Source organism: Oryzias latipes, chromosome 7 (assembly GCF_002234675.1).
Source record: "Oryzias latipes chromosome 7, ASM223467v1".
Lineage (NCBI taxonomy): Eukaryota > Metazoa > Chordata > Actinopteri > Beloniformes > Adrianichthyidae > Oryzias > Oryzias latipes.
Genome location: NC_019865.2, coordinates 14,188,200 through 14,201,398, shown reverse-complemented (window position 1 = coordinate 14,201,398; position 13,199 = coordinate 14,188,200). Strand labels below are relative to the sequence as shown.

The window sequence follows — 13,199 nt, the reverse complement described above, 5'->3', positions numbered from 1 at the left end:
AATTATTTACGCGCTTGTCAGAATCATACAAAGAAAACATGAATATTTCCTTCACCAGTAGCTCTAGCTCCAGTTCCAGCGATGAAGAAATTATTGTTCTGTTGAATGATGAAAGACGCCGGAAAAGACGTAGATTTTGGGGACATCCCATTGTTACGAGAAGAGAAGAACATGGGGAGTTTTATCGACTGGTATAAGAGCTGAAAATGTATCATGAGCGTTTTCGGGGATATTTTAGAATGTCCGTCAGTGAGTGCATCTTCTTCGTCTTATTTCTTCGCGACAGTGTAGACGCTACTTGACGTCTATCTTCTTCGCTGGCATGTGTGCTCAGCAAGACAGTTCTGTGTTTGAGCGCCCCCAAGTTGTGTTTTACTGTAACTTCAGAAGCTCCAGACACGTATGCAAAAGCGCCATTCTCATTGGTCCTATAGTTTTTGACGCGGCGCGTCAAACCAAAAAAACGAACCCGAGGTGTTTTTTAAAAAATGACGCTTTTATGCATGGCATTTTCGCGTCGGTGTGCACACTCACGTTGGTGCCCTTTGTCTAGTCACGAAGCGTTAAACGTCGGCGAATATCGCGCGCGAAATTTGTCCCGGTGTGTACGGGCCTTTAGTGTTGGAGCGGTGCTGGAAAGCAGACTCCTCCTTAAAGGGGCTGTTCCTCACTTTATGATTACACAATGTGAGAACCCGCTTGTTTTCGTGGATTGAGAGGGGCTGGTGCTAAAAGTGCTGTTTTTTGGGGGATTGCTCAGAGATATGTGAATGGAGCAAAATTATTCTTTTGGAGTTGTTTTTTGTGAGGAATTAACATTATAATACATGTAAAAGCTTAAAAAAGGTAAAGAAGTCAAGCAAGAAAGAAACTGAACAAACCAAGTAAAATATTATTTTCATATTGATGGGCTTTGGGCTGTTGGTGAAAACAAACAAACAAACAAGCATGCATGCATGCATGCATTCATGCATACAGACATACATGCATACTGCCTTTCATATGCATAGTACTACAAAGTGCTGTACATTCAAGAGTTATAGGAGTGTGCGTTACATAAGCATTTGTCTCTGTACATAGTTTATGAATACTCATTTGAAGTAAATTACAGTAATTTGCAAAATAAACAAAGTTACTGCTAGTGCTTTACAGTACTGAGTTATTTTCCTCTATAGCACATACAGGGTATGTATTTGTCATAAATGAAAGGGTTCATTCACTGAATCTCCAGATGTTTAGATAACCTCCTGAGCTAAGATGTGCACTCTGCTTTTTATCTTCTGTTTAGTTTTATTTATTTATTTACTGCAGTCAACCTCATTGCCTTCCCATAAAACAATGAATGTTAATGCTAGAGTTACCAAAGAACTTTAACTAAACATTAGACTTTCACATTTTTGAAAAGGGTTTTGACTCATATCAATAGAGGCACCGCTATAACCTTTTTTGGATTCAAATTATTACTTTTTTTAAATCATATAAATACAGTTTTACTCTTCACATCCTCTTTTTTTCCTCTAATACAAACTAACATGTAAACAGGCTACAGTTTTATTAATTAAAGGTTTAAAGGAAATACTGCTCACATTGCGGGAACTGACAGTGACCCCTGACTTCTAATTAAACAAAAAACGTAAACAGTCTTTAAAAGGTGAAAGTTCGGGTTAAAAGTGTGAAATAATAAACCCAAGAAAAGTCTTTCAACGCATTATAATAATAATTTCACTGTACAGGTAATCATGTCTAAACTGGCCTTTAATTCACTTGTCATAACAAAATAAACTTCCAGTTGGATCTGCTGTCCCTTTAGCTGTCGCTTCTCTTGTTTTGGGTCAAATGTGATGGTAGTGGGATGCAGAAAAGAGAAAACTTTGCATTGCATAACATTTGTTTATAACAAGTATAAACATTAAATAATAATTAAACAATGAAGATAATTAAAACCTTTTGCACAAAATGACCACAAAATAACAACAACAGCCTGCTTTGCATGTGTGCATATCCATGTTTATTCTTTAAGGATTCATTTATCACGCTAACAAAAAGTGACAGGTGACCTGCACAGCTCTTTTCCATGGCATTTCTGTACAACTGGGAATGAAATTACAGACTTGCAGACTATGAACTGATACGTTTTAAATTCAAGATGAATTGTTCTTGATAATAGTATCACCTTTTAAAGCTGATATAAAATAATGTATGAAATCTCTGTGTGTACATAACCTCTGGGTTTTTGGCAAAAACATGACATTCTTAAATAGAGTTGGATAAACGACTGTAGGTCATTGTAACATCACAAGTGCTGTGTGTTTAGGTGTTTGTGCAGATTTATGTGATGAAGTTAAAATGACTGGCCTCAGCTGTCTCAACATGTGGAATGATCTTCATGGACAGAGCAGACAAAGAGAGATGCAGATAAGAACAAGAAAACGAGAAGTAAAAATGAAGATAATGTCAGGTTAGGAAGTACCTCTGGGATATTTTTCTCAGAGTAAAAAAAAAATAAAAGCTTATGCATGTCTTCACATACAAATAAACAATTAAAAAAAATAATTGAGATGTTTGGTGGTCTCGTAAAATCACAACCCAAACAGCGGGAGTCAGTAAGGTTATTATGAAAGTGACTGAACTGCAAGCTCAACATGAAGGATGGCCCCAGGAGGCAAATGATAGCAGAAAACCACAATCATGAGCAACAGTGGAGCTGGGGTGGAGGGAGGGTGAGAGCAGGTCCCAGATGAGCTGTGTTGAAGCTGGGTTGTGTATGTTACCACCTATTTCATAATGCATGTCCCATTTCCAGAGCTTCAGACTTTTCCACATACTATCCTTGAAATGTGCGGTTGTACTTTTTACCATTTTTATTAAATGCATGATGAAATGCTGGATGAAGAGTTTTAAGATTGCTGGTGACTCACTAGACACTAATCATCAAGTGTCTGGTTCAACATCGCAGTCCAGGAGCTGCATCTGGTGTGAAACCTACCAAGTCCCCATGCAGCTGATCTCTATTTGTTTTAATCTGTAGGTCCAAGTCAAAGTCGATCCTGCTATTGGTCCAACTGTAAGTACTAATATGTTACATCTTGGATTGATGTAGATTTTAGAACAGGGTTGTCGTATTCAAGGCCTTGAGCACCACCATTCAGCTATTTTTAAGAATCATTGTTATGCCAAAAGAAATTTTAGTTGGCAGGTTTGTTGGAAAACATGTAAGACACTGACCTCAAGGCCTGGAGTTGTGTGTATAAGGTCATTTTCACACAAGCATAGTCCTATAATCTTGTTTTAAAATATGACAAATTTTACTGCACATTGTGAAGGAGGCGGCGGAAACATCTTCAAGATTAGCTGCCACTGCTTCATTTAAACAAAAAAAATAAATTGTGTGGTTATGAATGTAGACCACATGTGTCAGACTCAAGGCCCGCGGGCCAAATGTGGCCCGCCATGTCATTTTATGTGGCCCGCGAGTAGGGCTGTGATGATGACCGCATCACCGAACTTTTTTTTTTTTTTTTTTTAGTTTTCTTTGTTGAAAGTTCAGCATATGGTGCAAGATTGGAACTATAATAAACACATTAAACACGTTCATCTTTGCTGATAATTTACTTTTTCTGCTAGTCCTGTGTTCAGACTTTCCTTCTTTCATTCATACTGGTCTCTGCTTCTCTCCCACCGCGCCTGTCACTGTCTTAGGTGCGCTCTCTCACTGCCATTGCTGCACATGGCACGCGGCTCCCTTACACACACAGGCGCGTATGAGGGGCCGTATAAGACATTATTTATTCTGAACCATTCACATTCATACATTCTTGCTCTCACAGTCATATATACTCTCTTTCGCATACATATATTCTCTTACGCATCCATATATTCTCTCTCTCACATTCATACATTCTTGCTCTCACAGTCATATATACTCTCTTTCGCATACATATATTCTCACTTGCACATCCATATATTCTCTCTCTCGCATGCATATATATTCTCTTACGCATTCATATATTCTCACTTGCACATCCATATATTCTCTCTCTCGCATGCATATATATTACTTTACACATACATACATTCTCACTCTCATTGTCACTCTTAAAAAAGAATGTATGTATGTGAAAGACAAGTATATATGAACGTGTGAGGAAGAGTTTATATGTGTGTGTGAGAGAGGAGTATGCATGAAACGGAAGTTACTTTGCATGAAAAGGAAGGCACTTTGAATGAAAAGGAAGGCACTTTGAATGAAACGGAAGGCAGATGATTTCTCGTGCTCTGATTGGACGAGAGGCCGCCACCTCCCATTTTGAACAGACGCTAACACGAACCAATAAGAAGGCCATCGGAACCTTAAGAAATATTTTATCTTCACCTCAAGTGGTCACAAATCTGTCTGCATCTCTAGAGACACAAAGGAATGTCTCAAATACCAATAATGGTAATAGAAGTGCCACCGAAACAGAAAATCCGTATCCACCTTATTCCTAGCCCCCATGAGCCTTTGCGTGAATTATGGGCGACACTTCCTGTAGACGCTGGAACACGCATTTACATTAAAACAAATTCCTCTTGTTTTCGATCCATAACTACATATAAATGTGGGAAAACCAGCTGTCATTTCTTAAAAAAGGCAACGGTGAGGTGGAGATGAAATATTTGTTAAGGTTCCGATGGCTGCAGGACCCCCGTGGCTACTTCTTGCCGGTTCGTTTTTTTTAAAAAATAAACTTTATTAACAATATCTTGCACATACAAAATACCAAACACAAAACTCCACTGTGTGCAAAATACAATCTTCACGTTCGCCATGAGAATGAACAAAAAAACATAATGATAACCATGTAAAACAGGTTATGCAAAAAGAAAACAAAAATAATAAGGCAAAGGAATCTGTTAAAGTTTCAGGAGAGACCATGTTTCAACTGTTCTGACAGCTTTTTTGTTAGTGGAAGATTTAATACTGTTCACATACAAAACCATTTCTTTCTGAAAAACATAAAACACGGTTTTTTTGTTGGCATATTTACACTTGTGTATAAAGTATTTAGCCATAATTATAAGTAAATTAACTACATATATTTTTTCTGCATTAAGTCTTTCTTGTGTAAAATATCCAAAAATAATATGCTCGTAAAATAATCTATAATCTTCACATAGATGAGTTCTTATAAAATGTATCACATCTTTCCAAAATAGTTGAGTGAAATAGCAAAACCAAATAAGATGAGGCACAGTTTCTGGTGAGGAATGACAGAATGAACAGTTTATGTCCAGATCTTTTTTAAACTTAGTAAAGAAATGTTTCACTGGATAAAATTTGTGAAGAATTTTGAAAGAAATTTCTCTGATTTTATTGGTGATGAAATACTTTTGTGGCAGGGTCCAAACCTTTTCCCACTGAATTCTACATCCAAAGCTGTTCCAGTATGAGATAACATACGGTTTTGTGGCAATCTCATTTTGAAACAGAGAACGGATACTTTGATTATTACTGCTAGCTAAAAAACATACCTTTCCACAACACAAGTCTGTTAATTTGGGATTTCTTGCTTGTTCATGTTAGCGTCTGCACTGTAATCCCTAGCGAGTTGACTGAACTTAAAAATTATTTTGTAACAGATTACGCAACAGTTAAGTTATATTATTAAAACTTTTAAGTTAACATTTATTAAAATTCATATTGTCAGTTGGCTTACATTTGTATTATTTCATATAAAAAATATTAAGATTCCTCAACTTATAAAAGAGAGATTATTTACTTAAAGTTTTTAATATTTTCCAACTAAAAAACGCTTTAACTAACTATATTTTTATATTACTCAACTCATAAAATATGTAAAATTCACTCAAATGCTTTATAAATTCTTTAACTCATTAAATGTGTAGCATTGAAAATATTTAAAATTCTTCAGCTTAAAATGTATTCTAAACAGAGATATTGATACTGCCCCACTACATTTTAAAGGCTAACATTGATAAAAACCAACAAACGTGAAGGCCACACAATAGTGATTGCTTAATACACTTTTTTTAATTGCTCTTTAAAAAAAAGCACAAATATCAAGAGGATGAAGAAACAATAAGTGCAATAAAACTGCATTATAAGAGTGCCACACAACATATTGACAAAAAGAGTTGGTTTTGTATTTTACGGCAGAAAAAGCAAATGATCACAACAAAACACATTAGTTACATAACACTTAAACCAACAAATAGTCCATTCTGGAAGACTCACTCAACGAAACATTCTTCAGCGTCAATAAATGTCCTTTCAGTGGTTTGCTGTCCTCAAGGCTCAAGACAGCATTCTGAATAAATATGAAGGCAAGTTCAAGTTTTTTGGGGTGCTGTAGGTCCAGAGCATAGATGTCCCCGAAGAGTTAGAAGAAATTAGTCAGCCAGATCTGTGGGACCACTGACGGCAGCATCCGGAGCGTCACCACGACAACTGAGAAGATACCCACAGCAGTGTCTGTGAGGTCTGGTATTCTGGAAAATACAAAACAAAAAACACAGATGAGTTCAGACCCTCAAAGATATTCATCACACTAATGTCCAAAACTGACATTCCTGCCATCTGTCAATAGGAATCTTTTCATGCTAACATTCTGTTAGCTTTTAATCAACTGGCTATGATGTTTTAAGGACCAACTCCAATTAAAATTGTGTTTTTAAAAAGTTCTTTAGCATTTTTCTGAAGGAGGACATTTATAAAATAATTTAAGACTAAAGCTTCATTTTTCTGTATTCAAATAATGATGGATCAGGAGCAGAAAAGGTAAACGAAACTCCACTCCTTCCAATCAGGAGTCCCTGATGTTCGCCTTTCATCTTCCGTCTCAGTTTTAAAACCATTTAAAAATATCACTCAGTTTACAAACTACAAACAATTGCCCTATTTATTATGTCACTCAATAAAATCTCAATCAATATTAAAGGATTAGTGAAAACCATTGACAGGGAGTCGTGTGCACTTACTGTACAGGTCTTGAAGAAGTTGGAGGCATCTTCATGCAGATAAACAGGAAGTGCAAGGAGGACAAGTGCCCGTCTCATGTTCACGTCACGCTGGTCCTAAAAGAATAAAAAGAAATATCCATTACCTTTGAAGCAAATGCAGAGCAAACACTTCCAATATTTACTTAAGGAACTTTAAGAAATAATAAAATGATACCTTTTCTAGATGTCTATTTCTAGTAAGAGGACAATACAGTGTTTATGTCATGATCCACTTCAGGTCAAAGACCCAAAGTCATTTGAAGGCAAGTTACACCGTGGCTTCTTACAGCTGTTTACAAATGATTTGTTATCCGTTTTTGAATTATGCACATTAGAAATTCACCTGGAGGTCATAAATCCTAACCAAGCTGGCCAGTTCCTGTCTGTTTTGGTGGACTTAGTCTCAGAAAAGGGCAGCTTTAAGTTACACAAACATGTAAAAACTGCACAATTTCCTCTGACTGCATCTACTCTACATAAATCCATTTCAGATCTTGACAGATGAGTTTTCATGGTTTCAAATGATGGAATGGTGCTAATGCAACATCATTTTATTATTGTAATATACTGTCATAAAGACATGACAATATTCCAAAGTGTCTCCACATACATGGCAGTGGAAACACTTTGGAATATTGGCTATGTAGTACTGCAGTATTATATGTAGTACTGCATAGTGCCAAAGTAACAGAACACAACTTGCACCTCCATTCCATTGTGCCACCTTCAGCCTGCAATCTAAATATGTTTAGTTAAATTGTAAATAATTTCAGCTCTATTTAGACCTTTGGCTAGTTAAAATGTGCATAAATGTTTCCATGCTGCCGTATAAATCTAATAATGGTAATAGTTCAGGATGAATGTATTAAATAAGTATAAAACTCACCCACTGACAGGTCTTTTCTGGTGAAATGGTGACTTTCTGGTGAACTTTCTGAAGTTCAGTATCTGAAAAAGTCCAAAAGAGATTTTTCAATGTTAAAAAATGTTTCAATTATATTCTGATCAAAAAACATTTATTGCACTACACAACCTATTGCATTTTTTGTTTTTTTAAAATAGCTCTAGACAAATAACTGAGACAAGTTACCTGGCTGGCCTTGGCGTCTACCTGGAGGTGAAACACTGAACACTCTGTAGTTCGGTACCTGAACACAACACGAGCACGTTGATTAATTTATTTTTACAAAAACCTTTTTTATAACGGAGATCAGTGATTTATAAAAGCTTAAAGCTGCATTCAAAACCCAATGCTTCCATGTAGCAACCAGGCTTAAAACTGTTGGCGGTAGCTCCTCCCACACAACCGTTAGAGGCTTTGAGTGACATTTTTGGACAAATGTCCAGCAGCAAACTTTAGCCACAGACAGAGGCCTCCAACGCGAATTTCACACGCGGATCATGTTTAGTGTGATTGCAGCATAACAGATCATTTCTACCTCTGAAAAAAAAAAAACCTCATCACTGTCGTAACTTACGGGCAGAAATGCATTTTGGGTTTGGCTCGCCATACGTCTGCTATGACAAACTAATCATGTATACATTTCCACATTAATCTCTAAAACAATCATAACACACATATGTTAACAACAGTAAACCACATTTACGGTAGTATAAGAGCATTTTTAAAGCATTCATTCATAAACCATGAACGATACTTACCAAATTAAATCAGGGCTGAAGACAAGACGGCACCATCAGCGATGAGGCGGATGAAAAAAAAACCCGAGGTTGGGGCGTCTTGAAGCGGGACGAAATCGCAACGCTTTGCAGAATAATAAAATGCTCGACTTTCAATTTCAAACGTCGCATACTCGCATTCGGCAAATCCAACATGGCCACCTGAGCTAACGTAGAGAAAACGAAAGACCCTCCCACCAGTACGTGATGACGTCATAACGCTACTTCACGGATCTTAAAATTTTTGAGTGCCAGATACAAATAAGCTTTAAAATATTTTGCACTGTTAAGTTAAATTTGAAAAAATCTTGATAGAGCTTAATACTTTATAGTTGAATCAACTACAAAATGACATTTAAGTTGTGTAACCTTAATAGTAATGAGTCAGTACAAGTGATAGGGTTTAGAGTGTGTTCAAAATGGGAGGTGGCGGCCTCTCGTCCAATCAGAGCACAGGAAATCATCTGCCTTCCGTTTCATTCAAAGTGCCTTCCTTTTCATTCAAAGTGCCTTCCTTTTCATGCAAAGTAACTTCCGTTTCATGCATACTCCTCTCTCACACACACATATAAACTCTTCCTCACACGTTCATATATACTTGTCTTTCACATACATACATTCTTTTTTAAGAGTGACAATGAGAGTGAGAATGTATGTATGTGTAAAGTAATATATATGCATGCGAGAGAGAGAATATATGGATGTGCAAGTGAGAATATATGAATGCGTAAGAGAATATATATGCATGCGAGAGAGAGAATATATGGATGTGCAAGTGAGAATATATGTATGCGAAAGAGAGTATATATGACTGTGAGAGCAAGAATGTATGAATGTGAATGGTTCAGAATAAATAATGTCTTATACGGCCCCTCATAGGCGCGCGCTTTCAGAAGCACACATCCTCATTCTACAACAGAAGTTTCAGTCTCGTGAAGAAATACAACAAATTTACTGCGTTCTAATTATTAATTTCCATTTGTATTCATTTCCGTTACAAGCTGCGTGCGTTCTTAAGTTCACAACACGGCCGCCCGCCGGAGGATTTTGTGTTGGGGGTGTTTATTACTGTTCTCAGTCACTCTGTAACACCAAACATGAACGCGCACTGTTAGATTTCGATGAATATCACTACATGTTTTGTTTGGGAACTATTTTGTGCAACGTTACGTGTCTGTATAAACAAAGGCGGAGCCTCCTGCCCCGCGTTCTTCATGGGTATCAGGCTCATGGCTACCAGAAAGGTGACAAAGTGTCTGCAGTCTGTTTATTACTGGGCAATTAATAATATTCTGAGACAATGTCTGTACCAGAGAGCACAGGTGAAACTTCGCGTGCAGCTAGAGAGCGGCCCGCTGCAGAATAATCAACACGCACCCGCAACACACGTGTGCGCGCTCCCTCCTCCCAGTCCTACACACGACGCAGCGCGCTCACACAGTCGCAGTCAATCTACAACACCTATATAGTTAGTTCATTAGTTAGATAGGTAGTAGTTAGTTGTTACTGTTATTTGTTAATAAAGAATACTGCATTGTAATTGTATTTATTTCTGATGCGGCCGCCGGGGGATTTTGTGTTTTTTTTTTTTTTTTTTTGGGGGGGGGGGGGGGGGGGGGGCTGCGGTGATAAAAAATCCGACACGTCACAGCTCTACCCGCGAGAGCATAAAAGTTTTTAATTTCTTCAAAATAAAAAGTGTTGTGTATTTATTGATATCTAGGGGGAATTGGACTTGAAATATCGGATTAGGCAACTAAACATTAGGACTTAAACACTGTCCATGTAACCTAGCCTGACAGAATCAAATGTAAAAGGATTTATGCTAAAGTAACAAGCAAACATATGCAACTGTAATTGTCACTTTAAAAAGTTATAATATATAAACAATGAGTTATTTGACATTAAGGAGTATTTACATTTATTTTTCATTACATTTAGTTACATGTATAAGTTATGTCTGGCCCTTTGAGGATGGTAAATGGTAAATTGCGTATACTTATATAGCGCCTTTCTTCCTACAAGGACAAAGCGCTTTACAGTCACAGACCCATTCACCCAGTCACATACACATTCACTCACACATTCAGACACTGGTGGCGGCTCCGCTGCCAAACACAGGCGCCCGCCTACCACCAGATGCAGCCACTATCTGATGTGGCCCTCGGTTAAAATGAGTTTGACACCCCTGATGTAGACAGAGGCAGTCGGTACGGAATCAGGAATCAGGCCGCAGCTCTGATTGGACTAGGTCTAAATGTCTCCGGATGGCAGCGATCCACATCAACTGTCACCGGTTTATATAAAATGTCAGTATACTGCCCAAGCAACACTCGGTGCTGCAACCCAACCACTTCTTCTTCTTCGCCCTTCTTGCGTGCTTTGCTCGAATAGTGCAAGCACAATGTTCTGTCTTCTCAGTATGCCACCTGCCTGTCAATGGTGTTGCGGCTCCCTGTGTTTTAATTTCTGTGGGAAACTGATCCAAATGGCTCTTTGAGTGGTAAAGGTTGCCGACCCCTGCTCTAGAGTCTTTTAAGTGTGTTCCTTTTGTCAAATAGTGGCCTGTAGGGACCAGTTAAAGCACAACATTGAAATTTCTACATAAAATGTGAAAAAATTGATTTTAATTTACTTTCCATGTTACTGTCTTTGTATTTGCACTTACCCTCCCTTGCATTCACAAGACCCAAAACATGGAGGACGCAGTCAGGATTGGTCCTGACATCGCCGACCGTTTGAGGCTTCTAGAGCAGGAGGTGGCCCGCTACAGAGAAGAGTCTTCAAAGTCCCAAGCTGAGGTTGAGAGGCTAATGGGAGCTCTCAGGGATGCTGAAACTGAGAAATCATCTAAGGAGAAGAAAATTGCTGATCTCGAGAGGTGAGGGTCAAGAATTTAGTGACGTTCAAGTCCATTACAAGACAGCATCTGGATGTCCTCAGAGAACAGCATCTTTTCAAGTGACTGCATCTTTGTATGTCTCACTTCGTTCCTAAGTTCTCTATTTATAAAGGAGTAATCCATGTGATATAAACTGTCTAGATCCTCCCCTCCTGCAACTTAAAACCACTTCCACTTAGACACAATGTTTGGGTTTCGTAATAACTGTCTAGAAAGGTGCATTGAAGTATCTCTATGTGTTTTAATGATTTGGTTTATTCTGTCTCCTAATTTGTTGTTGTGTGTCTCCAGACCTGGGTAAGTAAATATTTAACATGTTTTTTTTTTAACCTAACCTTCATCACTGTGTCTGCTCATTCCATCCATGCACGTATCGTTGGAGTTGCCTTGATTTGCACCCAAATTTGTTCCAAAGCATCAGATCTGACCATCCCATTTGTATGGTGAAAGCAAAGTTCATTCAAGGCAAAAACTCGTAGCCTTAAAAAAAGCAGAAACACAATCAAAGCCTTTCTGTGTTTTCTGATTTATAACTTAGGATACATATGGCTTCTCTTTGTGTGGATTTCACATTTTTCTACTATCGGTGGTGATGTCATGTGTGTGCTTGTTTTTTACCCCCCCACTATCGCTCCATGTTTTGGGGAACTTACCTCTGTGTCTGTGAACTTAACAAATTCAATGTTTATTTTTCTTTAAATATCTTAAGATGCAGTCAGCGCATGATTTTTTTTTCTTTTCTCATGTGTGTGTGTTTTTGAGTTTGCCGGGCGGCAGACAGCCAGCGGCATGCCGGTGGGAGGTGGTGGATCTGGCCCAGACACTAGTTGTTTATACTACTCTGTTTATTACTGGCAGTGTGCTACTCAATTATCATTTGATTTATGGATTGGCATGGTGTGTACATATACCCCAAATAAGTGGTTGTTTAATGCCAAGATAGAGGCACTGTGTGTATGTGTGTGCGTGTACGTACATCTTCATCAGATATGTGTGTTTTTGTGCATGTGCCCGCGAGACAGAGAAATTATTATTATTTTTGTTTATTCTTGTTCAATTGGAGAAAATGAATTGAAGCTTTTGCAGGTAATAAACGTTACGCTCGTCCGGGTATTTAACAAACCATAGCTCTGAGAAAGTCATTTGAATTAGCTGCATGTGTTGGACTCAGTAATATCCTGGACCATTTATTTCTCTTTTTTACAGACTGTTCTGGCACTAAAAGATCTAAATACTGACTCGATGTCAGACGCATCGAGCGGAAAAGGAGTACAGTGCTAGTGCGATGTTTCTAGTTTCTGTTTCCTCTTACCTTTTTGTGTTGTTCACACAGCCATCTCTTGCCGCGTATTCGTTTTTCTTTGCACAGCCATCCTCAGATGAAGAGTGTTTGGGATTGTTGGAAGACTTGCTTTTCCCCTCAGCTCGTTCATCTTTTCTGCGGCGGCTGTCTCATTAGTGTCAAACAGTCTCTTCTTTCAGCTCAACCCTTCCCTTTTCCACAACACACACAGGTCAAAGGCCACATGGAGGTCAGCTGCAGGTTATCAGAGGAGTCTATTTTATCTATCTATCTATCCATCTATTGTAATCACACGCTTTTCCAAAAATTCCTAAT

At 38.1% G+C, this 13,199-nt stretch overlaps 1 protein-coding gene across 4 annotated transcripts in view; it reads left to right on the top strand.

Moving 5' to 3' along the window:
- LOC101160317 (ERC protein 2) overlaps positions 1 to 13,199 on the top strand; it is a 179,710-nt gene that overhangs the window by 54,298 nt on the left and 112,213 nt on the right. For all 4 annotated transcript variants that reach the window (XM_023956647.1, XM_011477368.2, XM_020704703.1 and 1 more), the window contains 3 exons: positions 3,029 to 3,064; positions 11,367 to 11,560; positions 11,873 to 11,878. In XM_023956647.1, coding sequence (XP_023812415.1) covers positions 3,029 to 3,064; positions 11,367 to 11,560; positions 11,873 to 11,878 — 236 coding nt within the window. The remainder of the gene's footprint in view (positions 1 to 3,028; positions 3,065 to 11,366; positions 11,561 to 11,872; positions 11,879 to 13,199) is intronic.